This window comes from Danio rerio, chromosome 24, assembly GCF_052040795.2.
Source record: "Danio rerio strain M-AB ecotype USA chromosome 24, GRCz13ab, whole genome shotgun sequence".
NCBI lineage: Eukaryota > Metazoa > Chordata > Actinopteri > Cypriniformes > Danionidae > Danio > Danio rerio.
Window position 1 is genome coordinate 42,040,621 of NC_141044.1, and position 27,813 is coordinate 42,068,433.

Genomic DNA, 27,813 nt, shown 5'->3' on the forward strand with positions numbered 1-27,813 from the left:
CAACGCCTCAAAACGACTCTTGCGCCAAGCTGTAACTACCAAAAGACTATTGCGCCTCGTCTTGCGCCACACTGCGCCGGGTGTATGATAGGGCCCCTTATCTGAGAATCTAACTGAAAATAAACAGTTCATTTTCATATTTCAATTGAAGAATACAAGGGCAAACTATTTATTTTTTCTTAATGACATGCACAGATTAATTATTCATCACAAAACTAGCAATGTGAGCTAACAAAATCACTGTTTAGTTTTGATGTCATGCGTACTTTAAGCACCTGAGATGGCAAATATACAGTTAAAAGTCCTACTGCATGCATGTACAGTACCACATTTGATGTATTTTGTTGTTTTTGAAGGCGGAGGTGACGGAAACGCTCTGTACATCGACTCTGAGCTGAACCACGGCCGAACCGAGCGCTGTCTGACGTTTGACAACCCGCCGCTGTGTGCAGAGAGTTTCCAGGTGGCCCTGCTGGAGGTCTGGGGCTTCAAAGACGCCATGGGTTCATAAGAAAGGCTGAGGCTGTAAGATCTGCTGTGTTGTGATTTATAAACGTCCATTCATGTTGGTGTTAACGGAGATACCATGCACTAAAAGATCCCATCCGAGCTCCAGTCAAGATTACTGTTTATCGTGTATATTTATCAGTACAAATTATATCAAGGTTTAGTTGTGTTTTGTTCATATCAGATGAAGAACCAGTGTTGGTGTTATCCAGAGGGATAGTTCACACAGAAAAATGAAAATCACCTCATTGTTTACTCTGCCTAACGTTGGAGTTTGTTTATTCTGTTAAACACAAAAGAAGATATTTTGAAGAATGCTGGAACTTCCATAGTCGGAAAAGAAATGGGGGTCAAAGGATGCCAGCATTTTTCTAAATATCTTCTTTTACGTTTAAAAGAAGAAAGAAGCTCTAATGTGTTTGGTGTATGCTGAGTAAATAAGGACAGAAGTTTCATTTTTGGGTGCACTGTCCCTTTAATATATATGTTTCCATATGGATGTCATATATTTATATCAAAAGTGATCAAAGTTTTGTTTTATTCTCCCAAATTTCCTTCATTCCTGCATGCAGCTTTGTGCCAATTGGAAAAACATTTGATTTATCCTCTAGACTTGTCGTAAGAGGATCATAAAAACATAGACCTCATGTCAAAAACTAAGCTAAACACACATTTCTGGGGCATTCAATGTGCGTAAATGGCATTCCAGTGTTCTTCAAATCAGAAATGAATAATTATCTCATGATTAACTCATTATCCTCCATGACTTTCATATACTGAAAATTAAGGATCAGGTGTGTCAAGCTGCTTTAAGTACACAAACAAAGCACACAGGTTAAATTAAAAGTGAAACAAGCTTGTGCATTACATTCCATGTCTTTTGTAGCTATAAGTTTACTGTTTTGTGAAGAACTTGTGCATCTCATTTGCATATTGTGCATATTCATGACCTTAGACCTGACACAAAACGGGTTTGAATGTGCATGTTTGATTTGATGAGGCTTAAAGGGAGGGTTTACTGGAAAATAATTACACATTTTCTGTTAATTTAATCATTTAATCTGATCATCCAATGTGAAAGTAAGTTTTTTTTTCTTCAGAAGAACATGTACAAAAGTTAAAACTGTTGTCTTTGGTGATTTAATATAACGAAGTACACTGCAAACAATTATTTTCTTAAAGTTTTTATCTTGTTTCTAGTCTAAATATCTAAAAAGACTTACATCAAGGAGCGTTTTCCAGACAAGTGAAAAGTATTAAAATGCTTCAGGGGTAATTAATGTGTCGGTGCTCTTTGGGTAAGGGAGACTTAAAGATATGCAGCAGAATTATAAGTCCAAATGCACTCACGAAATTATTTTATAAGCCTTTATTAACATGGCTATTCCATTAAAACTACACCAAGTCTGAAACCAAATCTGAAATCAGCACCAAGTGTGTAGTTTTATGGAGTAGCCATGTTAATAAAGGCTTTTTAAATAATTGTTTTCACAATTTAAGAGTGCCTTGGACTTAATTTTTGACTTAATTATTAACTTTAAACTTTGTTTTTAGAAATAATACATAAAAATAAAGTAGGGTTTTCACCCTTAAACAAGTGAAATAAACTTAGTTTAAAGAAAAACAGGACTATTTTGCCTTACTGACATATTATTTGGCTTGTTTTAATGAAAATCCCACTTAATTTTAACCTATTATTTCTGAAAACACAACTACTTTTTAACCTGTCTAGAAAATGCTTATTGATTTAGATTTTTTTAGATATTTAGACTAAAATAAAGACAAATAAATACTCGTTTTTTGTGTGTGGTGTAAACAGTGTCAGAGTAAAAAAACACAAACAGGCAAAACTGAATTAATATTAGCTCCACACTGAGGTCTTTTAAAGCAAAGCAATCATTATCTTTTCACTTTAGAAGATCCTAATTTATCATCTTTGATTATATCATTCATCTAAAAATCATTTTTAAAAAGATAGTTCCCCCAAAAATAAAAATATAGTTAATTTACTCGCTCTCAAGCTATATAGGATGTAGGTGACCTTTTTTTCATGGTCTTCAGTCAAACATTAGTGAAGATTTCCAGCTGAATCTGTTGTTTTTGTGACTCATATAATGCAAGTCAATGGTAACCTTTTATTAAGATTCAAAATTAACACATACAATTAAGTCCAAATCAAACCCTATGGCTCCTAATGATACATGAAGCAAACATGATCAATCTGTGCAGGAAATTCAATCATATAATGCATTTTTTGTGATTCATATAATGCAAGTCAATGGTGATCTGCTATTAAGATAAAAATTAACACATACAATTAAGTCCAAATGAAATCCTGTGGCTCCTAATGATACACCGAGATCTTATAAAGTAAAATTGATCAATCTGTGCAAGAAATTGAATCATATAATGCATTTTTTGTGATTCATATAATGCAAGTCAATGGTGACCTGCTATTAAGATAAAAATTAACACATGCAATTAAGTTTAAATTAAATCTTGTGTCTCCTGGTCATACACAGAGATCTTACGAAGCAAAATTAATCAATCGGTGCAAGAAATTGAATCGTATAATGCATTTTTTGTGATTAATATAATGCAAGTCAAGATAAAAATTAACACATGCAATTAAGTCCAAATGAAATCCTGTGGCTCCTAATGATACACAGAGATCTTATAAAGTAAAATTGATCAATCTGTGCAAGAAATTGAATCATATAATGCATTTTTTGTGATTCATATAATGCAAGTCAATGGTGACCTGCTATTAAGATTTAAAATTAACACATACAATTAAGTCTATATTAAATCTTGTGTCTCCTGAACATACACAGAGATCTTACGAAGCAAAATTAATCAATCGGTGCAAGAAATTAAATCATATAATGCAATTTTTTGTGATTAGTATAATGCAAGTCAATGGTGACCTGTTATTAAGATAAAAATTAACACATGCAATTAAGTCCAAATCAAACTCTGTGTATACTGATGATGCACCCAGATCTTGTGAAGCAAAATGCATTAATTGGTGCCAAAAAATTAAATCATATAATGCAATTTTTGTGATTCATATAATGCAAGTCAATGGTGACCTGTTATTAAGATTTAATATAACGAATGCAATTAAGTCCAAATCAAGCCCTGTGGCTTCTGATTGTACATGAATCAAAAATGATGATTCTGTGCAAAAAATGTAATCATATAATGCACTTTTTTTCTGAGTTGTACAGTGTGAGTCAATGGTGACCTGTTATTAAGCTTAAAAAATTAACACCTGCAATCCAAATCAATCCCTGTGGCTCCTGATGATACATAAAGCAAGAAAGATCAATCGGTGCAAGAAATTAAATGTAATTTGCTTTAATTTCATGCGTTTATCTCAGTTTATCACAGGGATTTATTTGGATTTGTTTGCATGCTTCAATTTTTAATCTCAAAACGGGTCACCATTGACTTGCATTAGACGAATCACAGATAAAAATCCCCTTTAATGTTTTGCTGAAGAAAGAGAGTCACCTACATCCTCAATAGCCTGATGGAGAGACTAAATAAACTGTAAATGCATAATCTTTGTATGAACTATCAGTTTAATGTGCACTGAAGGAAAAGAAAGATCACCCACAGTACGTCTTTGATTGCACGTTTTCATTTTTGCATGAACCGTCCCTTTAAATTCACCCCATTGAATGTAATTGATCATATCATTCCGTCCAAATCCCGAAGAACCATACAGAAATATTTTTTAATCATCTAAACATACATATTAAATATGCACAGGTTGAATTGCAATGATCCAGTGTTTCTGTTAATCGTTCAGTGCTCTAAGCTTGGTATATGAAGACATAATCAGCACTATTTTAAGTGGGAAGTATTACGTTTTATGATTTATCCTTCGTTCCTTTGCACTCGTTTTAATTTGCGTAATGTTAGGAAGTCATCTATGAAGTAATATCAGTAATAATATGATTTAGGGTTCAGTTTCTATGCATTGCAGTACGAATGTTTCCTGTCTTTGAAGTAGAGCTTTGATCTACTGGTTGTTAATGAGTGTTTGTTTGATGTATGTGAGCATTGTGATGTTTTTTCCATATCAAGTGGTGTGTTTGTGTATTATGCAACTCATTCTGTGTGTGTATGTGTGTATGAAGTCTGAAACATGCAAAAACATGTGGGTAATTACCCTAAATTATAGTGTCAAACATGTAGTGATCTTGTTTCTCCTTTCCATTTGCTCTTCAAGTGAAGAATAAAAAACTGCAAGCTGTCATTACAATATGTTTTGCTTGTTTCTGCTGTATCGATAAGCTTTGTTATTGTCTGTTGCACTGAATTTGTTAAATTCTATGGTAAATAATATTCATGAATGAATGCGTGTGCAGTATATACACTCACCGGCCACTTTATTAGGTACACCTGTCCAACTGCTTGTTACCGCAAATGTGTAATCAGCCAATCACATGGCTGCAACTCAATGCATTTAGGCATGTAGACATGGTCAAGACGATCTGCTGCAGTTCAAACCGAGGATCAGAATGAGGAAGAAAGGGGATTTTAATGACTTTAAGTGTGGCATGGTTGTTTGTGCCAGACGGGCTAATCTGAGTATTTCAGAAACTGCTGATCTACTGAGATTTTCACGCACAACCATCTCTAGGATTTACAGGGAATGAATAAAAAGTGGAAATATCCAGTGAGCGGCTGTTCTGTGGGCGCAAATGCCTTGTTGATGCCAGAGGACAGAGGAGAATGGCCAGACTGGTACCAGCTGATAGAAAGGCAACAGTAACTCAAATAAGCACTCGTTACAACCGAGCTCTGCAGAAGAGCATCTCTGAACACACAACACGTCCAACCTTGAGGCGGATGGGCTACAGCAGCAGAAAAGCACACCGGGTGCCGCTCCTGTCAGCTAAGAACAGGAAACTGAGGCTACAATTCACACAGACTCACCAAAACTGGACAATAGAAGATTGGAGAAACGTTGCCTGCTCTGATGAGTCTCCATTTCTGCTGACACATTCAGATGGCAGGGTCAGAGTTTGGTGTAAGCAACATGTAAGCATGGATCCATCCTGCCTTGTATCAGCGGTTCAGGCTGGTGGTGGTGTAATGGTGTGGGGGAGATTTTCTTGGCACACTTTGGGTCCATTAGTACCAATTAAGCATAGTGTCAACGCCTACCCTAATGTTGTTGCTGACCATGTCCATCCCTTTATGACCACAGTGTACACATCTCCTGATGGCTACTTCCAGCAGGATAACGCACCATGTTATAAAGTGCAAATCATCTCAGACTGGTTTCTTGAACATGACAACGAGTTCACTGTACTGAAATGGCCTCCACAGTCATCAGAGCTCAATCCAATAGAGCACTTTTGGGATGTGGTGGAATGGGAGATTGGCATCATGAATGTGCAGCCGACAAATCTGCAGCAACTGCATGATGCTATCATGTTAATATGGAGCAAAATCTCTGAGGAATATTTCCAGTAGCTTGTTAAATCTTGCCACAAAGGATTAAAGCAGTTCTGAATGCAAAAGGGGGTCCAACCCGGTACTAGTAAGGTGTACCTAATAAAGTGGCCAGTGAGTGTATGCATAAATTGAATCATGTGCCAATATCTAAACATCATTAAATCGAGAAGCGTTTTCTACACAAGCATAAAAGTATTTTCTTGTTTTAAAAAATAATATAAATTATGAATGATTTAATAATCTGCCAGTGGGGTAAGCAAAATAATCGTATGTCAAATGGAAAAACACAATTTTTTTTGCATGCTGTAAGGAAAAAACTCACTTAATTTTGACGTATTATTTCTTAAAACCCAACATTGTCTGGAAAATGCTGCTCGATTTAGGGATTTTTAGATATTTGGACCAGAAACTACACTAAATATCTAAGTAAGAGAAGCATTTATTGCAGTGTACTCAATTGAGAAAAATCCCTGTTAATACATCTCTTCAATATTAACGTCATATCAAAACTATAGTTCTATTACTGTAATTTAATATAATACATTTTTTATGAAACGCAAAAAAACCTATGGTTTCCCAGTACTGGGTTGCGGCTGGAAGGGCATCCACTGTGTAAAACATGCTGGATAAGTTGGCGGTTCATTCCACTGTGGCGACCCCTGATGAATAAAGGGACTAAGCAGAAGGAAAATTAATGAAGACAATAAAAGTTGACCAAGAACACAAAGTAAAAAGGCTCTCAGATTAATCAGTAAGGTCAGCTTTACAACAATACCCTGCACTAAAATCTGAGAAATTCTCAATCACACGCGCGCCTGTCATTTGACCTTTATGATGCAGATTTTCCCTTTGGCTAAATGAGACCAGACTAATTGATCTCTCCTCGTGTGTCCTGAACAACCATGTCTACCATGCTGACATAAACACCGCATAATTACACACAATTATTTGCATTAAAAATACACTTTTGTTTATTTGATGCATTATTGACTGGGAATAAAATATGCATTAACCAACCATCTAATAAACACCCCACCCGGCTTCATCTCATGTTTATTCATATTTTTTTGTGAATATTCTTAAATTCTTGCTGACATGAGCCGGTGGGCGTGGCTTGCGCTTGACGTCACTGGTCAGAATGACCTTCATCTCGGGAATCCTCATCCGCTGCATCACACTTTACTGCGTGGCTGACATAATATCTCTTATATGATAAAGAAGCTACATTATAATGTGATGTTGATCATCTGAGGCCTATATTAGATAAGTTAGATAACGTTTGAAAGACCAAATGAGTTTTCTTAATGATATATCATCGAATGCAGTGTGATAGTATAATCATGTACGCCCTTACAAACAGTACTTCATGTTAAAATGCTGACACTATGGAAAAATATTAAATAAATGTATTATACATACAATTCGGTGTTAATATTATACATAAATGGCGCATGTTGATATATTTTTGTGCACACGTTCTTAATATATCTAGGAAATAATTTATTATAAGTTACATAATGCTTAAAACCTTATAATCTCTTTAAAATATATTTAACACATCGATTTCTCCCATTATTTTACATTATTTATGAAGGAAAACAGTGTTATATGTGTATCTGGTGTAGAATATACGTGCTGCAATGATTTTTAGAGCATGATTAAATGGTTTAAATGAAAGTAATACGAAACTAGTATGTTCACACCCAGATTACAAACGCACGATGTTTTATTCTAAGGGTTTAAACATCTTCAGTATTAAAGGGAAAGCCCGCAGCGGAGCGCACTAAACTCGCTACAAATGGGGGAGCCCCGAAATCAAATACCCTCTGAAATACTGTTAGCATTGCACGTAAATGCTTCATTATATTTGTTTTACAATGTTTATCCATGTCATGTTCGTTCCATGACTCGAATAGAAGCAGTATACCAGCGCATCCCTGTTTTTCTCGATCTCCTCCCCCTTTCAGGAGTCGGATGGGATTTTCTTCACGGTGTGTCAGGTGACGTTTTCGGCCATTTTGTACCGCAGATTCATCCTACAGGATCCGTTACGAGCAGTTTCCATCATTTCACCGGGGTTTATTAAAACCATTGGTCCATAGCGAAAGCTTTACCCTAATAGACAAATACCCGTTAGTCTATACGCCTTCGCTCGTGTCCAGCAGTGTTAGTTCGGTGTTACTGGGTTTTGAGGTGAAATTAGAGGAATAATGTCGTCGGGAAGCCCTGAATATTCGCCGTTCTTCGCAGTGATGGGCGCATCAGCAGCGATGGTCTTCAGCGGTAATCATTTTATTTTAAATATATATTTTGTTTTTAACAATTGATTCAAAATGCTTAAATTTGTGTGCACGCAATTATATTTATCATGTCTAATCCTTATATATCTCAACGTTTGCCAGGATATTCGCGATATCTGAATGTCATTGGTGCTATTTATATATTTATTTATTTAGCATATATCTATGTATATTTTCTATCATTAAAGAAGCATTTATGGATCATTAACCTAATATTTGACATCAGAAATGATGACTGCACTATTATAATCCAATCCTGTCAGTTCTGGTTCCGTTATTCATCTCTAATTTTATGAAATGTTGTAATAAAAACATTCCTAGCATAATTATAACACATTTCACAGATTTCTTTTCATAATGACATCTTTATGCTCATAATCCATGTATATTTATGTCGAATACATGTTCTTGAATTTATTAGAATTGGTGCTATATTTCAAATAATCATATTTTGCTCGTGATATATTGAATATAGTCGTTTACATGTTATCAAATGGTGCAGAATATGAAAGAAACCAGCCTCAGATTTAACCAGCTATGGGATCAAATTTGTTCCCTGGTTTGGGTAGATTTAGAGATTACACCTTTTTGCATGGCAGGGGATTATTTAGCAGGTTAAAATGGTTTTATTTCAAAGGTTAAACTGATTGTTTCCTCACAGGTATTGATCATCACTCAAGTTTGATTGGATTAGCAGGATAAGGTGCAGCCTGTCTGTAGTGCACTTAATAATTATAAAAATAGTGCCATATTTGTTGATGCTTTGCTTAATTTTGTTAGGTAACCCCCAAATAAGTGAGCTTTCCTGATATATTTAGATAATTAAAACCTGTCATAATGAGTGATAATATGCAGAATGCACCGGTATGGTTTATCAAAGAAAATATAAGACTTTAGCATCACATTCGTTGGATTTTTAAATTGATAACCCCATTAAAATGCATTTCAATTATCAGGATATGTCAGGAATAGTGCAATGCTTAGATGAGCAGACGTGTACGTGCAAATTACAGTAGCGAGGGAGATCATCAAATCAAATGCATCTGTATTTATTTCCAGCACGAGGCATCATGCTGTTGATTCTCAGACCATACTTCAGGCCTGTTTGCTCTTGTTATCGCCCTATAATCTATTTGATAATGCAAACAAACTCTTACAGCAGCTGCTATGTGTGTGTTTAAAATACTCACAGTGGCGACTGAAGAAAGTGCTTCTTTTTAATAATAGAGGTCAGCAAATGCTCCGCCAGGACATTTTGTCCGTGTATTTCATTTAAGATTGAGCAGCTTTCTTAATGAACACAGCAGTGAGGGGCTGGAAAACAGCAGTGTGTCTTTTTGTGATTGAAAGAAGAGGATTTTCTTTGCTGCTCTTCCAGGTTTTAGTTTAGCCACTGAACCTGAGAGTGAAGTGTAGAGAAGAAGAAGAAGAAGCTAAAGTCGATTTAGGATTGATATAATTCAAGGATTTTGCTGCTTTAGATGTTAAATGTAGTATAAAGCTGTCGGATGCTCACTTAAAAATAAACACAGAATCAAAATTGTGTTGTACTTACATCTAGAATTTATAATCTGGGTCCTGTTTGGATGTAGAAGAGTATATATAGAGTATATATACTAGGGGTGTAACGATACACTCAGCTCACGATACGATGTGTATCACGATATAATGTTCACGGTTCGATATGTATCATGATATTTGGAATAAAAATTGAAAATTAAACTGAAATGCAAATTTTACCAAGTAAACTATTTTTTATGTATTTCTTTTGTTTCAACTTGTTAAACTGATCCTTCTTTAAGAAAATAAATTAAACAGGCCTGTCTCTGTAAAATAAAACAATTTAAAAACTTCTTAAAAAATATTATTGAAATGACAGAGACAAAATTAAGGAACAACTTAAGTAAAGGTGCAAAAACAATAAGCTTCTATTCAATTGAATTTAACAGTAAGAGCTTAAGGCTTTGCTTGGTCACTTGCGTTTTTTGTGTGTGTAATTCATATTTAATTAAATTAATTTAGAGATATCTCTAATTACAATTGTGACTAGTCAAAACTCATTTAGAGATATCTGCAAATATTTTTCAATGGAAGTCAATGGAGGAATATGACTAGTCATAATATATTTGCAGATATCTCCAATCTGATTTCGTACTATTACAATTGTAATTGCAGATATCTCGAATTGTCATTCTGACTAGTCGAATTATAATTATGACTAGTCAAAATATAATTAGAGATATCTCTAAATATATTTATGGATAGTCAGAACAAAGGTTTAAATGCTAAAACAGCTTGCCATATGCGCGCGTCTATCATCCACCCTCTGTAGTAACAGCTCACGGTCAGCTCACGTCATGTGTGATTTTGCGGCGGGAACATTATATGAAGACAGAATCATATTTTAGGGTGAATTGTACCTTATAAATACAGTATGTGACTCTTTCAACACCATTAGGAGGTATCTATGTCGCTGTGCGAAGTATGTAAATCACTGTGAAGACTTTAAAACTTAGGATGTTTGACCCAGTATGCGTGTCAAAAAGCGGACGAGTCTAAAGCAATGACTGAACAACCGAAATGTTGCCAGACGTCTGATTTTGAGAGGATGGGCCATCCTCTATTTCAGCTCCACTGATCTTGGTCTGCTAACATTACTGCTGCTGCAATCTGAACGCACGTGCGACAGCAGGTGGAACGTAGCTCACATGCAAACAGCTCAACTAATAAGAGAAAACGGACGTCATATCGTAATCAAATCGTCATAACGCCACGATGCATATTGTGACATTTTTGCATCGCAATAAATCGTACAACAATAAATCGTTACACCCCTAATATATACAATATTGAATAACAATATTATTGCAATAGTAAATAGCAATATTATCGTCCAAACGTACAGACTATGATGCTGAAATTAAATCTAACATCTGTTACTTAAATTTGAAGTGATTTAAAGTTAAATTCTGATTGGTTGTCAATATTTTTTATCATTCCTCCGCAGGAGAACTATCAGTATATTTGATTTGTGCTTTTATTGTTATAATCATGCTGTGGATTGCTACATTACATTTTTCTTTTAACATATTTAATTTTGTTAGTGCAAACAGGCCTTCATTTAGCCTCTCCTTTTGACCATGCATTGTACCAAAGTCCCTTTAAGGCAAGTCAATTCACTTGGCGGCGTTCTGTTTGAATGGGGAAACATCAAATTCTCCAAAATTGCTTGCCAAGCTTACGATTACATTTCATATTTGGAATCACCAATAAAATTAAACAACAACTGTCTCTTTAGTTTCATTTCTAAACGTTCGAATCACACAATATCCTCAGAAACTCACGTCTGGCTGGTCACCAAGCCCCGGTGATTCTTCAGTCTATAGCGATCACTGATTGGCTCCTGTACTTGAAGGCGGGGCTTCATTCGCCATATTGACCGTTACACTTTCCCCTATTCAAAACTATATGAGTGACACGTCTTGTGTATTCTATAGTCTTTGATTGTACGTCCTTTTGTATTTACGTTGTAAAGGTAAAATTTTCAATGTCTTTGCACTTTTTTTATGCAACTACAGAAGAACAGGGTCATGTTTTGCTGTTTTAAAGCATGCTGTTGTTTTTCATAGCTCAGAGATACACTTAAAAGTGCATTTATAGTGCATGACCCGTTCAGTAATGGATGCATTACTACTGTATCCACAAATGTAGAGCGGAAACCAAAACATTGCTTTATTTCCTGGTGTCCAACAAACAAGATATCGATCCATATACAGTCAGTCAGAAGGAATGGTTGTGTTTTATCTAAACTGATCTTCCTGGTTTCCACATTGAACACTATCAATTGTCTGTCATTGGATCTGATCTACACTACGATATTTACTTGCGGAATAAGTCATTTGATGAGTGTTGTGACTAACCGGCGTGATGAACATGCATTATTTGTGATGCGACTGTGAAGAGCTGAAGCTAATTAGAAATGTTACGGTCTTTCATCTGACACATCTCTCCTGACTTGGCATCACGGCTCGGCTCAGTCTGCGTACTCTCATTTGTAAGTCTCTTAGGATGCGTGTACCATATGAATAAACATGTTTAGCGAAGCAGGTTATATAGCAGAACACAGTGCTTGCTAGTATAGGCTTGAGGTCAGCTGTCTGTACAGGTTAGTCCTTGAATTCATCAGGAAATCAAAAAGTACTTTTCTCATTTTAATATGTATAAAGTACTGCTTGTTTATGAGAAATGTATCTGTGAACTTCGTTATTTTGTAAAAATTAACTTGCCCTTAGATTCCTTAAACACTACCTTCCATCCTCCATCGAAACAACTTTACTTCACTTTTAGTCAAATCAATGTCTTTAGGGCGGAGCTATCAGTCCTTTAGGGAGGAGCTATCAGTCCTTTAGGGAGGAGCTATCAGTCCTTTAGGGAGGAGCTATCAGTCCTTTAGGGAGGAGTTATCAGTGCTTTAGGGAGGAGCTATCAGTCCTTTAAGGAGAAGTTATCAGTCCTTTAGGGAGGAGCTATCAGTCCTTTAAGGAGAAGTTATCAGTCCTTTAGGGAGGAGCTATCAGTCCTTTAGGGAGGAGCTATCAGTCCTTTAGGGAGGAGTTATCAGTGCTTTAGGGAGGAGCTATCAGTCCTTTAGGCAGGAGTTATCAGTCCATTAGGGAGGAGCTATCAGTCCTTTAGGGAGGAACTAACAGTCCTTTAGGGAGGAGCTATCAGTCCTTTAGGGAAGAGCTATCAGTTCTTCAGGGAGGAGTTGTCAGTCCTTTAGGGAGGAGCTATCAGTCCTTTAGGGAGGAGCTATTAGTTCTTTAGGGAGGAGTTGTCAGTCCTTTAAGGAGGAGTTATCAGTCCTTTAGGGAGGAGTTATCAGTCCTTTAGGGAGGAGTTATCAGTCCTTTAGGGAGGAACTATCAGTTCTTTAGGGAGGAGTTATCAGTCCTTTAGGGAGGAGCTATCAGTTCTTTAGGGAGGAGTTATCAGTCCTTTAGGGAGGAACTAATAGTCCTTTAGGGAGGAGCTATCAGTCCTTTAGGGAGGAGCTATCAGTTCTTCAGGGAGGAGTTGTCAGTCCTTTAGGGAGGAGCTATCAGTCCTTTAGGGAGGAGTTATCAGTTCTTTTGGGAGGAGCTATCAGTTCTTTAGGGAGGAGTTGTCAGTCCTTTAGGGATGAGTTATCAGTCCTTTAGGGAGGAGTTATCAGTCCTTTAGGGAGGAGTTATCAGTCCTTTAGGGAGGAACTATCAGTTCTTTAGGGAGGAGTTATCAGTCCTTTAGGGAGGAGCTATCAGTTCTTTAGGGAGGAGTTATCAGTCCTTTAGGGTGTTGCTATCAGTCCTTTAGGGTGCAGCCATCAATCCATTAGTTTGAGGCGATTACTCCCTTTGGGCGGGGTTTCAGTCATAGGCCAGGGTTATTAGTCCTTTAAGGAGGAGCTATCAGTCCTTGTGGGCGGGGTTTTCAAGCATTTAGGGCAGGGTATCAGTCCTATAGGGTGGAGCTATCAATCCTTTAGTTTGAGGCAATTATTCCTTTTGGGTGGGGTTATCAGTCCTTTAGGGTGGAGCTATCAATCCATTTGTATGAGGCGATTAGTCTTTGGGGGGGGGGGGTTATCAGTCATTTAGGGGAGGATTATCAGTCCTTTAAAGAGGAGCTGTCAATCCTTTAGGGTGGAGCTATCAGTCTTTTTGGGTGGGGTAATCAAGCATTTAGGGCAGGGTCTCAGTCCTTTAGGGTGGAGCTATCAATCCTTCAGTTTGAGGTGATTAGTCTTTTTGGGCGGGGTTATCAGTCATTTAGGGCAGGGTTATTGTCTTTTAGAGTGGGGTTATCAGTCATTTAGGAAGGAGTTATCAGTCCTTTAGGGAGTAGCTATCAGTTCTCTAGGGCGGGGCTATCGGTCCTTTAGGAAGGAGCTATCAGTTCCTTAGGGCGGGGCTATTAGTCCTTTAGGAAAGAGCTATCAGTTCCTTAGGGTGGGTCTATCAGTCCGTTGGGGCGAGGTTATCAGTCCTTTAGGGCAGGGTTTTCAATCCTTTTGTGTGGGGCTATCAGTCTTTTTGGGGGGGGGTTAACAATTCTTGAGGGTGGGGTCTCATCCCTTAAGGGCAGGGTTAAAAGGCATTTAGTTTGGAGCTATTTGGTTTTTAGGGTGGGGTTATCAATTTTTAAGGAAGGGGTTATCAATCCTTTAGGGCGGGACTATCAGTCATTTAGTACAGTACTGTCTATTCATTAAGGGTGGGTTATCAGTTCTTCACTGTTGCTGTCAGTCATTTAGGTTGGTACTATCAGTCCATGTCTCAATTAAGTAGTAGTAATCCTGCATAACTCAGTAGAAACTGCCATTCAAATCTTCCTCCATTTTTTAGCAATGCCCATCTTCCAACAGTCCAGTGGATTTCCAAAAGAATAAATCATGCAACGCCCTACATTTTATTCTCAATTCAGAAACCATTCCATCCGGATGTACGTAAGGATAAGGAAAAAATGTTTTCATTTGCTTAATTTTCATTTCATGCTGACTTTAATAGACTGAAATATTATAATCAGCTAATATAAAATTATTTTTGAGATTTTTAATCATGCTCAAAATTTCTTGGCAGATTTAAAATCTAAGATTCTCTTTGTGTGGGTTGCACATTTTTGGGTCTGGATAAGTATTGCTTAAGCGGTTAGTTCACCCCATAATTAAACCACTGTTATTAATTATTCACCATCATGTCATTACAAAACCCCAAGAGCTTCTTTCATGTTTGGAACACAATTAATATTTTTAGATGAAATCAGAGAGCTCTCTGGCCCTCCATAAACAGCAAGGATCACGAACATATTCAAAGTCCTGAAAGCAAATAGGTGAATTGTCAAAACAGCGGTTCAACTGAATTCATACAAAGCTCCAAGAACCGTTTAGTGCTTCAAAAAACCCTGTAAAAATATGTTGTTAAATTCAACTATAAAATTCGTCAAGCTTATAAGCTTCTGTTTTTATTGAACTATAAAGAAATAATGATTTTAGCTGCATCATCATGAATGCTCTTGTTACAGTCCTGCTCTGTAAACGTGGACATCATTCATTCATTATCCAACAGTATAGCTGGCTTTACTGTGAGTGTGTGTGTGTGTGCTGTTTTCAGAGCAGGTAGAGCTGGTCATCACTCAGTAGTGTGTGTGTTTGGACAGTGTCCATCTGCACGCTCAAGGATTGATTCTGCTCTTCATCACACGGGCCCATCTGTCACGCACACACACACACACACTGTTATTGGCTAGTTTGAGTGACTGTCTTCTGGTAGTAGTTGTAATCGTGGTTAAAGCTGCTGGTATTTCCAGTCGAGTTACCATTTAATCCCGGAAATGAAGATTAGACTAAGATTCCTGGATGAACAGGCTGTAATGTGCATCAGTGAGTGTGTGTGTGGGTCTACAGAGATAACACTTATAACCACACATGACCAACACTCTGTATATATTGCCAGTTTCAGTTTCATTAATTTGATGAATTACTATGTTCAAATCCAAGGTGCATTTCTATTGTCAATATCATTTGAGACATACTGAGTAATAATAAAAAAGAGGAGCATTTTGTTTCAAATTTATGTCAGATCTTATGTGTTATCGTTGATAATTTTGGTAATTGTTAATTTTAGCTTTAAATGTTTATTATATAAAGGTAATATGCATAGTTGATGGTGTTGGTTTTAGAGATTATAGACTTGTATTGTATGTACTGTACCTGATATTCAAATTAAATGGCATTGAATGAACATATATTGAGATTGAATTGGACCAGTGTTTCCCAAGTCTGTTCCTGGAGGCACACCAACAGAACATATTTTGGATGTCCCCATTATCTGACCCATATGTTTCAGGTTTTGGAGTCTTTTCTAATGTTCTGATGAGTTAATTCAGGTGTGTTTGATTAGGGAGAGGTTGAAAATGCGTACTGTATATGGTGTGCCTTCAGGAACAGGGTTGGGAAACTCTGAATTAGATCACAGAATAATAACAAATGGCAAATAGAAGGGGATTTATACACTGAAAAAAAATATTCAAAGATGATTTCTTGGATTTACTCAATTTATTTTTTACGTTAAGTGGTTGTAAACAATTTATTTGGGCTGAATGAACATTATTAAACTTAATTTGTTTGTTTAAATTCAACACAAATAAATAGTTTGCAACAGTTTTGCATGCAACACTTTTTTCAGTGATAAAGTACGATCAATAAATTGTGAAATATATACAATAAGAAATTAGCTCCAATGTTGGAAAAGGAGATGTTCCATTAAAGCCAGGGGTTGCCCAGACCTTTTCATATAAAGCGCCAAAAGTCAAATATAATTAAGAGCCGTGGGCCAAAGGTAAAAATACCAAGCTGCTGTATATTACATTCAAGTTGCCATGAATGATTTCCTCATTTATTTCATAAGACGTAGACGTAAATAGAAAACATTACTTTAAACAATATTAACTGATGCAGTATAACATTTAAAATAATAACTTAATGCAATAAACACATAAACAATCACAATTAAAACACAAAGGAGTTCAATGATGAGTACACTAGTCGAGCAGAATCTGCTTTTGCTTTGATTTGCCCTCTGTCTGTTGGGTGACAGTATGTACATTTAAACTGAATCTGAGTAATTTACGCCATTTAATTGACACATTTAATTTAGATTTTAACACTGAAACAAAAACAAACAAGGTTACATCAGATTTAAAAATGACAATCTCTAAACCATGCCCATCATTATTCCTCTCTTCCCAGATGGGACAAGTGGTGCTCGCTGCAGAGCCATTTGAGAAGAGCTGAGCTCCAGCGAGGGGGAGCTTAAGCTTGAGCTCCACCTTTTTTGCACTTCTTCTATGAGTGATGTCACTGGGGGTAGGGTTAGGGGTGGGGTTGGTGTATGCATTAAAACAGCTTACAGGAGGAGGAGTGACAGCTCATGCTCCCCCTCACTGGAGCTCAGCTCTCCTCAAATGGCTCTGCAGCGAGCACCCTCTCAGATGGGATGGCGGTCCCTAGTTTGGGCATCCCTGCATTAAAGCCTACTGATTAACTGTTGAAATAATAACTGTTCACATATATATATATACACACACACAAACACACACACACACACATGTACATATATAATCAGTCTACCCTTTGTTGTCAAAATTGTTGGAAATTGCAGTCATTCTTTCCAAGAATTCTGGTAATTGTAAAATTCATAGATGATCAAAAAAATAATTAGTTGCATTTCTACTTATTAAATATAAATAATGTTTTATACTTGTTGAAATTCAATGCAATTTAACATGTAAAACAAAAGTTGAAGACAACATTATTAACCCTCCTGTGAGTTTTTAAAATATTTTTTCAAATATTTCCAAGGTTTTTAATGTCGAGAGAATTTTTTTTTCAGCACATCTTCCAACATATTAGTTTTAATAACTAATTTATAATACCTATTTTTGTTTGTATTTGCCATGATGACCGGACAATACACTTTACAGGTTCTTTTGCACAATTTTTCAGCTTAAAGTGCAGTTTAAAGGCTTAACTAGGCACGTCATTGGAAAGCAGTGGTTTATTCTGTAGCCCAGGGGTCAGGAACCTTTTTTCAGCAAAGAGCCATTTATAATTTTTTTTTTTTAAAGAGTAACCGGCCACTTTATTAGGTACACCTTTGCAACTCCTTACCGCAAATTTATAATCAGCCTATTGCATGGCAGCAAATCAATGCATTGAGGCATGTAGACGTGTCAAGAAGATAGATTACTACTATAATTATAAGAGGTTTAAACAAAAACTTTATGTCTATGCACAACTCAAAAATAAACAAATATGAAGCATCACATGTTGAGCAAGACCATGAATTTAAAAAAAAGGACAATTTATTGAATGTTTTTCTATGTTTTCGCCATCACCACTCATAGATGTTGTCTGAATTTACATACATGAGAAGATTACTATTAAAATGTTCGCTCTTTATTGGTGTCGCAATTCAAGTTTATCCATAGTGCGTTTGCAGATTGGTTGAATCGTCCTTTTATTGTTAACTGAGTTCTTATTAATTTTGCTCTAAAAAGTTACAATTAAAAAGGATTTATAAATGTGATTTCAGTCTGAAACTGATTTCTAGTGACGGTTATAATTTTTTAAAACTGTTATAAATTATTATTGAAGAGAGCTAGACAGCCATGTATATTTGGTCAAAGAGCCAGATGTGGCTCGCGAGCCATAAGTTCCCTACCACTGCTGTAGCTAATGAATAAATAATATTTACTTAACGGTGGGTAATAACAGTGACCTTAGCTGTTTTTACATTTCGTCACCTTGGAATTATAAGGTTCTATCTGAGTTCTGAATGATTTTAAGATATTGAGCTTCAAAGTTTTTGCATTTCATAGCAGACAGTATGTGTTTAACTTTCATGTTTTAAATAAAAAGTCTTAAAATGTAAACAACTTATAAAAAAACATCCCATAATGTAAATATGTTGTCATTTAGTAAGAATATGTCAATAACTAAATGTCAGATAGAACCTTATAATTCTAAGGTGACGATTTGTATTACAGCTAAACTGAAAGAAATAAGAAGGTTAGAAAAGAAAAATATAATATGAAATGCTGTGAAAAATGTCCTTGCTCTGTTAAACATCACTAAGAAAACATTAAATGATAATTAAAACTTCGTCTTCGGCTGTGAATTTGTTGAAAAGGACAAATGTGAGACTTTCAGTTAATGATCGTCATCATTGTGCATGATAAAGTGGGTGATGCAATAAGCAAACACCTCAAAACTTTGCAGAAATGGCACGGAAATGCACTAGCAACCAATCGACTGTGCTCTGAAAACACCCTAGCGACAGTGGGTTTAGTGGGATTTTCACAGGCGCTCAGTCTTGAGAAGTGTAAAACTGCAGCTCACTCACACTTCACCCACAAAACACAAGCTGCATTCATATATAAATCCAAAATATCCACATAATTCTGCATCATTTAAGTCTCTATGATGTTGTTAATGAATTTATAAAGGAACTGACCAGTGTATAGATTTAAGGGGGACCTATTATGCATTTTTATAAGAGGGTTAAGCACAGTTGTGCGGCAATAGTGTGTAAAAATAAGCAGCTTCTAATGGTAAAAATGTATTAATTAAATTTTTCAATAATCACACTTGATAGAGTCCGTCTGCAGAAACACTTTGATTGACATTCTCTCTTTGTACGTGTCATCAGAGGGGGAAAGCCCCACCCACTAGTGACCATCTCTCTTTCATTAACATATACAGCCCTGAGTGAGAAGCAGCCGTTCGCCATTAGAGTTTTATTCTGCTGAAGATAATGTCAGTGACTTATGGGATTATAAATCAGACCCCTGATTTTTCATGATTTTTAAAATCTTTTTTTACCATATTAGGTAGCCTACTATCTTAGGTGTGCAATCCCACACAATGACAAAGACAGAAATCATAAAAATAGATCTTCTTTATTTTAGTCTCTTGTAAAGACAAGATCTAAAACAGATCTAAAATGGTAGGGATTAAGCCAAAGGAAGGATGTAGGTTGAAGATTGGTACTTTCTCTTTCCCAGATTTTCCTGTGACATCATGTACTTCACTCAAGACATGTGTTAGGGCTTCCCCTACCCTATCTAAAACACAGATTGTCATAAAACTTGTCAATGGAAACGTTTTCTCTTGTCAACGGCAGGGAAAGAGCTAAGCAAAATCATTTATCAAGTTGACACACATCATAATAGGCTATCAGCCATACATGCCTGGGCTCGAAATTAACCTTTTTTCTTAATAGCACCGGTGCTCCTAACTTAAAAAATTTAGGCGCACCAGACAAAAATTAGTTGCACCCACCAAAAGTTATTAGCACCGTTACTACACATTTTATATTAACAGATTTATTGCATTTGAAATCAACAAATCAACTAACAAACAAAAAAATCTGCATGCGCTCACCGGCCCTGCACACACTGCTTGACGTAAATGAGATGAACTGAATTAACAATAATAACTGTGCTATTCTCACGGGTGCTGTCTGATATTGCACAGGTGATAATGACATATAACTTATTATTTGCATATGTCATCTTAATATATAACGGTCTTTTCATGAGCAGCAATATTAGTTTCATCTCAGTGAATGCATGCTCTTTAGCAATGGTGAATGCAGTATCAGTCGCACAACTGACAGCATCGTGACGATTAAATGAAGGATTAAATATCGTTAGAACATCTCGTGCTTAAAATTTGTAGATTCAGTGGCAAACCTGAAAACTCCGTCCCACCAGCCTTACAGTGAATGCTTCAGTCATATTCACAGTGGACTTTAACCACTGGAAGTCTTTTATCCACTCATCGAAAAAGTGTAAATGCTGGATTGACATTCATTACAAGATCACTAATCAGATGTGCCATTATTTGTAACTTTAGGTGGTTTCTAAAACTAAATCTGTCTGTTGTTTTCATTCTCTCGTATCCAGATCTTAGTTTTTGTGGCTGTAGCTGCCTGTCATCTGAACTGAGTGATTGACAGCTGATATTAACCAATCCATTCGAGTACTGTTCTAGCACAGTGGGCCAATAAGAAGAGCTTGAAGGCGGGGCAAGCATTGCGGGCTTTGTTTACTGCAGCAAGTTGACATGACAACTGTTTTAAACCATTCCTGAGCGCTGCTTTTGCCGTTTTTAGGTGCAAAGATGCTTAATGCATGAATGCCTCCTAATTCAACGCATGTGGTGAACATTTTGCTGTAAAAACTGGTCGCACGACATCAATTTTATGCACTCACACAAATGCTCCCAAATATATTTTGAGGTCGCATAAATAAAATTTCGGATGCATTTGCGACCAAAACGGTCGCAATTTCGAGCCCTGCATGTTAAGCACAAATATTGTTCTTCAATTCAGTCATGTCCAGCAGCCGTCATCCTTGAACCAATCTCCATCATTGTAAGCTGCTTGCTTTTTTTGTCTGTTCCATTGCTCCGCTTGTTAGATGTTTGCTCCAACTTTCTTTACTTCACATGTAAATCATAAGGGTGTCACGATCCTCCAAATCCTCGATTCGATTACATTTTCGATTCTAAAGGCACGATTCGATTTTCGATTATGAATAATTAATTAATTAATGACCAATTAATTATTTGTAGCCTACCGTTTAAACTACCTGACCTGCATGGTCTTTGTTTTACCCATAAACAAATCATACAGTAAATGAATAAAGGCAAGATACACACATAATTACCACCTGTCAATCACTTTTTCTGCGGGACTCGTGAATAGGCAGTGATCTGTGTCCTTATAATGGCGGCGGTAAAAAAAGACGCACAACCAACAACAAGAACCAGCCAACAGTATCTGAGGTGTTCGCTAAAATGACAAAGTACAAGTGAGTGAAAGATTGAAGCAGTCTACTGATCCTCTGACTGCCTGGACCTGCTGTCTCGAGCGCAAGGCTGTGTGTGCGTCTGTGTTCGTGTGGTCATGTGATGTGCATTTTCAGAGGTAGAGAGGAAGGAGGGCTGCTCAGAAATGCTACACGCTACTGTGGATGTCAAATCGTTGTCGTTCTAAAATACCATTTAAAAACAAAGACAGTGTAAACAGGGCCTGAGTGTGTACTTTTCGCGAGCGGATTTGCAACGGGGGCGGGCGGAGGATCGCGATGCCGGTGTTGATTATCGGACGAACCGTACGTAATACGTACATAAAGAGCTTGCAAAACTGTGGGGGTTTTTTTGTCGACAACACGAACGTTGTCAACATAACTCACTGGCAATCCAAAATGCTTCCACACCGGCGACTTCATTGAAAGAGGAGAGGGTTTAAGTTCTCTCGACGGGTCTCCTGCTTCTGCAGTTTAACAAGCACTTCAACAAGCCTGTTTTTTCCCCGCTTGGCAAGCCAAGCTGACGTGACATGGGGGCGTGGTAGCATCGACGATTCTATTTTTTTGATTCGATAATCGAAATTGAGCATAAATTTCGATCGAAATCGTGATACCCCTAGTAAATCACTCGCACAGCACCTGAATCTGCTTACTGCACATGCTGCAAAACAATTCTCCCCACATCCATGTAATGTAATGATCGTTAGGGCGCAGGTAATGCAATGTCTGCAAGCCATGTAAAACAATTAATTGTGATGTGATTATATGGTTTAGAATTGGATGATTTAAGAAATTATTTATATTTTTTGTGAATATTTTGTGTTAAAATTATATTTTATATAAAATCGTGAAAAACTAGGGGTCGGATAAAAGTGGAGTTTTAGATGCAGAATGAACAGCGACAGGAGTCTCTATAGGCTGGTCCATTCTGAGACACAGACGCACCCATTTTCAGGTTTTTACACAGATAACAATTCTCCTGTTTTGAATCTGCCACTATGCTGACACACAGGCATTTGTAGCTCCGCCCTCTTTTTAAAAAAGCACAGCCTCATTTGAATTTAAAGCGACAGTCACGAAAACTCCACAATTAGGATCAAAGTCTAAACGGGTCAGTTTCAGAGAGTTATAAAACATTATCTGTGTGGTATTTTGAGGTAAAACGTCACACACACAGACATCAGAGACTTATTTTACATCTTGTAAAAAGGAGTCTAATAGGTCATCTATAACTATTAGGCTTGAGTGTGTGTTTATTGGGAAAATCGTATAATGTAGCGTTCATATTTCCATTGCAAACATGCAGAAAGAGTAACGCAACCTGTGTGTGCTTGTGTGCAGCATTGGGCGCGGCGTACGGCACGGCGAAGAGCGGCACCGGAATCGCCGCCATGTCTGTGATGCGTCCGGAGCTGATCATGAAGTCCATCATTCCTGTGGTCATGGCGGGAATCATAGCTATATACGGGCTGGTGGTGGCTGTGCTAATCGCTAACAGCATTTCAGACAAGATCACTCTGTACAAGTAAGTCCCGCACGCAAACACTGCTGCTGCTATTGTAGTAATCACAACTAAACTTTTTGTTATTTAAACTCTGAGATCAAATATATGTAAAACACGTAAAGGAAATCTCACTTGAAATCAAAATGTGCAATGTTTGTTTTGCTAGCTCCCATTGTTATTCTTAAAGTGAATAATTAATCCAGCAAGTTAATCCACTGAATAAACAAGTTTGTTTGTTGTTATCTTCAATGAAACTTTTGCTCATTTGCTTCTGCATTTGGAGTGGCGGGGGTAAAGTGTAGGAGGGATACAGCTGTTGATACATCAATATAGCATCATTTTTGTGACACTACATTACTGTCATGATTGGGTTTAGGATTGGTGTTGGAGTAGACATTAATAAAATACAAATTAATTGGTAAATTAATAAATAATATTCTGTATAAATGCTGATTTGACATTACTGTGAAGGTTGGTGTAGCGGTAGACATTAATAAAATACAATTTAATGGGTAGTTTAATAAATAATATATATAATTCTTGTTAACTTCCAGCCACAGCTGTATCCTTTCTGGCAGCAACCTCTACCCCAACCCTAAACCCATGAAAATATGCCATAAAATAGCCATTGAATCTTATATAGCAATAAATTATTTTAAAAATATTGATATAATGCATTATTAACACTATATAACATAATATATAACATTTAATTTTATATTTGAAAATTTACTTAAAATATGTTATTTTTTCATGCATACATTTTTGTTCTTTTAATAATTTGTGATTTGTTGTATTTTTATTATATATTTTTATTATATTTATTATAATTATTTTATTATTTTTTTACCATACATTTGTTTATTACTTTTTTTTTATTATATATTTTAATTTTAATGCTGGCTATTTTATTATTATTTTTTTCTGTTTTTAAAATTTGTTTATTTAATGATTCATTTTGTTTTTAATTATAATTTTGTATGTTATTAATTATTGTAATTGTTTTATTTTTAATATCGACATTTGTTGATTTATGTCTGGTTGTCAAATGATTCATGATTAATTTTATTATTGTATAATAACTTATCATTTTTATTTTTTTTATCATATTTAATCTTTGTTTCATGATTCATGATAGATATTTTTTTATCTTACTAATTATTATAATAAATATATTTTTAAATATTTTTTCTGTTTGTTTAATGATTCACTTTATTTTAATTATATTTTTAAATAACTATTATAAATGTTTTTTTATATTCATTTCTTTATTTGCTTATTTAATATTTCATGATTCATTATATAGATATTTTATTTTAATAAGTATCATTACATTTTGCATATTTATTTTGAATATATATATTTTTATTTAATAACTCATGATTTATATTATGTAAGATATTTTTAAATAACTATTACAATCATTTTATTATTTATATCAATTTTTTTTCTCCATTTGATGTTTGAATATATCTTTATATAATAAATATAATAATTTTTATATCAAATCTTTTTCTTTATTTCATGGTTCATTTTAGATATTTTTATTTTAATAATTATTATAATGACTATATATTTTTTTCTGTGTTTATTGATTCTGTTCATTTTTTTCTTTGTTTATTTAATGATTCATTATTTTTTATTTTAAATTATAATTATATATTTTTTCTTTGTTTATTTAATGATTCATGATTCATTTTATTTTTAATTCTGTTTTATATAATAACTACTATAATTCTGTTATTATTTATATAAATTTATTTATTTATTTAATGATTCTCGGTTTATTATATAGATATTTATTATTTTAATAATTATTATAATAATTATATTTTTTAAATCACTTTTCTTTGTAAAAAAATTTATAATTAATGTCTTCTTGTTTGTTGTGCGTGTCAGGAGTTTCCTACATCTGGGCGCAGGCCTGAGCGTGGGTCTAAGCGGGCTGGCAGCCGGTTTCGCCATCGGGATCGTAGGCGACGCAGGCGTCCGTGGCACCGCCCAGCAGCCTCGTCTCTTCGTAGGCATGATCCTCATCCTGATCTTCGCTGAAGTCCTGGGTCTCTACGGCCTCATCGTAGCCCTAATCCTCTCAACCAAATAAACCTGCAGTCAGCATGCGCCGCTGCCGGACCATCAACAACAACAACAAAAATAACGAAATATAATAATAATAATACCTTAAACTAAAGTGAAAATTAGATGAATTGAGAAGTGGGAAAACAATCCTGCGCATTAATACAGGCTTTGCGTTTGGTGATATCTCTGAAAGTGTACAGTCGTCCCAGTTTGATAGTTTTGATTTCTTGTAAATGCGGTATATAGTGATTTTGTCCTGTGTCTGTGAAGAAAAAAAATATATTAGCGCTGGGATTAATCGCCATTAATCGCATCTAAGATAATTGGTTTGACATAATATATGTGTGTGTGTGTGTGTTTTATATATTTATTATGTATAAGTGACACACACACATACATAAAGACAATTTTGTTGCATAGATATTTACATTTGCACCATCTAAATAAATCCAAAATAAACAAACATTTTCTCTAATATATCCGTGCATGTGTGTGTGTTTATATATGCATATTAAATATACACAGCGCACACGCTTAAATTATGTCACGTTTATTTCGGATGCGATTAATAATCACGATTCATTTTTTGCCCAGCACTAAAAATATATAATAATAATAACGTGATAGATCTCATTCTCTGTTTGTTCCCTCCCGCCTACGAGTCTGTTAGCCAATCACGCGTTCCCGTCACGCTCGAGAGGAAACGCATGAGCAGCGTCCTGTCTCTTCCTGTCACGTGATTTTGGGAGTTTTTTAAAAATACATCTCCACATTGGTGTCAAAGAAGTGTTTGTGTGAAAAGTGGAAAAACGCACTGATGAAATGCTGTCTGTGGAATGGAGTTTGTCCATTTTTGTTTTGTTTTCCACTGGTTTTATTTATTGAGAATAATATTGTTCATTGAAAATGTACTTGAAGCTCCTCAGATCCTTTGAATTGTTATTTATATAAACATTAATATATATATATATGCAGAAATATATATAAGAATAGACCTGCACTGGCCGGGGTTGTGCAGTTGTTGGGGAGTGTTTCAGCTTGATGTGTGTATTTCTGGTTGTTTCCTGTGTAAATCTGATGTTTGGTTGTATTAAAGGTGTGCGTGTGCCCCTCGGTGGGTCTCACAAGTGTCATTTCCATATGCTTGTGTTCCCGGTGCTTTTATTTTTATCGTGCGAGTGTGTGTGAGTGTGTTCAGCTGTGTGTATCTACGGTTTTTAGGCTTCACCTTGATGATAATTCACTATAGTAGCGCTAATGGATTTACTGCAGCAGTTTCACCACTTGTTTGCCTTGTAAATTGCATACATTTTCACAATATGACACTAGGTCTTGTTCATTAATGATTATGTGGATTATTTATATATTTATCGTCATTGTTATGACAACAAATGCAAATTATTGTTTTTATTTACCATTTTTTATTAGTTGGTTCTCACTTTGGCCCTTTAGATGTTTTCTGTTGCTATTATTAAAAACTATGTGGTTTCTTATTACTTTGTGAACAAGATCCTGTTACAGGTATGCGGTAAATAGAAGTAAATATATTTATTTGAAGTAAACAAATTGTTTTCATAATGATTTTAAGTGCAATATACTGAAACAAAATCTTTTAAAAACAGCATTCTAATTAATTAATTGAATTTAAAGTGATGGTTGACCCATTAGTAAATTGGTTATAAAAAACAATAAAAAAACAATAAAAAAAATTTGTGGCCCAAAAGAAGAGAAAAAAAACATATCTGGCAAATAAAATAAAACACAAATCCAGAGCTGATGGTTTTAAGCTAAAACTGTTCTAAACTCAACAAACAGTTGAAGAATAAAAAATAATTAAATATATATATATATATATATATATATATATATATATATATATATATATATATATATATATATATATATATAATAAGATCTGATTCATCTTGGATGTCCTGAAGGTAAGTAAATTAACAGCCAATTAAAATTTTTGAGTGAATTATTTAAGGAAATTTTATTAAAAATCTGAACAAGCGACGCAGTGTAAGAGGTTTAATCATTTGCATAGGACACGCCCAAGTAAAGTCCATATAAGGATTTTTCGTCAGTTGTGTTTTCGACTGGTCCAGACGAGATAATCCAGTAAAGTGCGATATCATCGAAAAAAAAATAGTAATACTAAATAAAAAAAGTTTTAAAATGTAAAAAAGATGTCTAAATGCCATTCCAGAAGTCCATCCGAGGTATGTAATGTTTGCGTACTGTTAATTTGCCGAGATTTCACGTAACTTATGTTCATGCGGTTAGTGAATGAGACCCCCATTGCTCTGTCATTTCGAGCTAAAAGAGTCTTGAAACTGACCATATATATCTGATTAATCTTAAATGTCCTTAAGGTAAGTAAATGAACTGCAAATTTTAATTGTTAGGTAAACTGTTTATTTAAGGAAATTTAATTACTAAATCTGAACGAGCGATTTATAATTTGCACAGGACACGCCCACCTAATATCCATATAAGGGTTTTCCGCTTATTTTTCAGTTGTGTTTTCGA

General features: G+C 35.5%; 2 protein-coding genes and 1 long non-coding RNA gene across 16 annotated transcripts in view; 2 read left to right on the top strand and 1 right to left on the bottom strand.

Moving 5' to 3' along the window:
- tbc1d24 (TBC1 domain family, member 24) overlaps positions 1-27,813 on the top strand; it is a 126,087-nt gene that overhangs the window by 21,054 nt on the left and 77,220 nt on the right. For 2 of the 14 annotated variants that reach the window (XR_015525322.1, XR_015525327.1), the window contains exons 7-9: positions 357-1,615; positions 1,963-2,527; positions 4,020-4,780. The exons of 1 other annotated variant lie outside the window; for it this stretch is intronic. Coding sequence is in view for 2 of the 13 variants with exons in the window: in XM_087310120.1 (XP_087166246.1) it covers positions 357-511 (155 nt within the window). In the remaining 11 variants the exon portion in view is untranslated. Of the gene's footprint in view, positions 1-356; positions 4,781-27,813 lie in introns of those variants that run through there. 11 more of the 14 variants (XR_015525317.1, XR_015525323.1, XR_015525319.1 and 8 more) reach the window with 6 other exon arrangements.
- Positions 7,999-13,503, bottom strand: LOC147838109 (uncharacterized). The gene is made up of 3 exons (XR_015525428.1): positions 13,294-13,503; positions 11,128-13,028; positions 7,999-9,898 (listed from the first exon to the last, which is right to left on the bottom strand). It is a non-coding gene; the product is annotated as an uncharacterized LOC147838109 (long non-coding RNA).
- Positions 8,019-26,422, top strand: atp6v0cb (ATPase H+ transporting V0 subunit cb). Its single transcript, NM_205554.1, is given in 3 exon segments — positions 8,019-8,265; positions 23,040-23,223; positions 25,102-26,422. Coding segments are annotated over 3 exon segments (462 nt in total). The 5' UTR covers positions 8,019-8,192; the 3' UTR covers positions 25,307-26,422.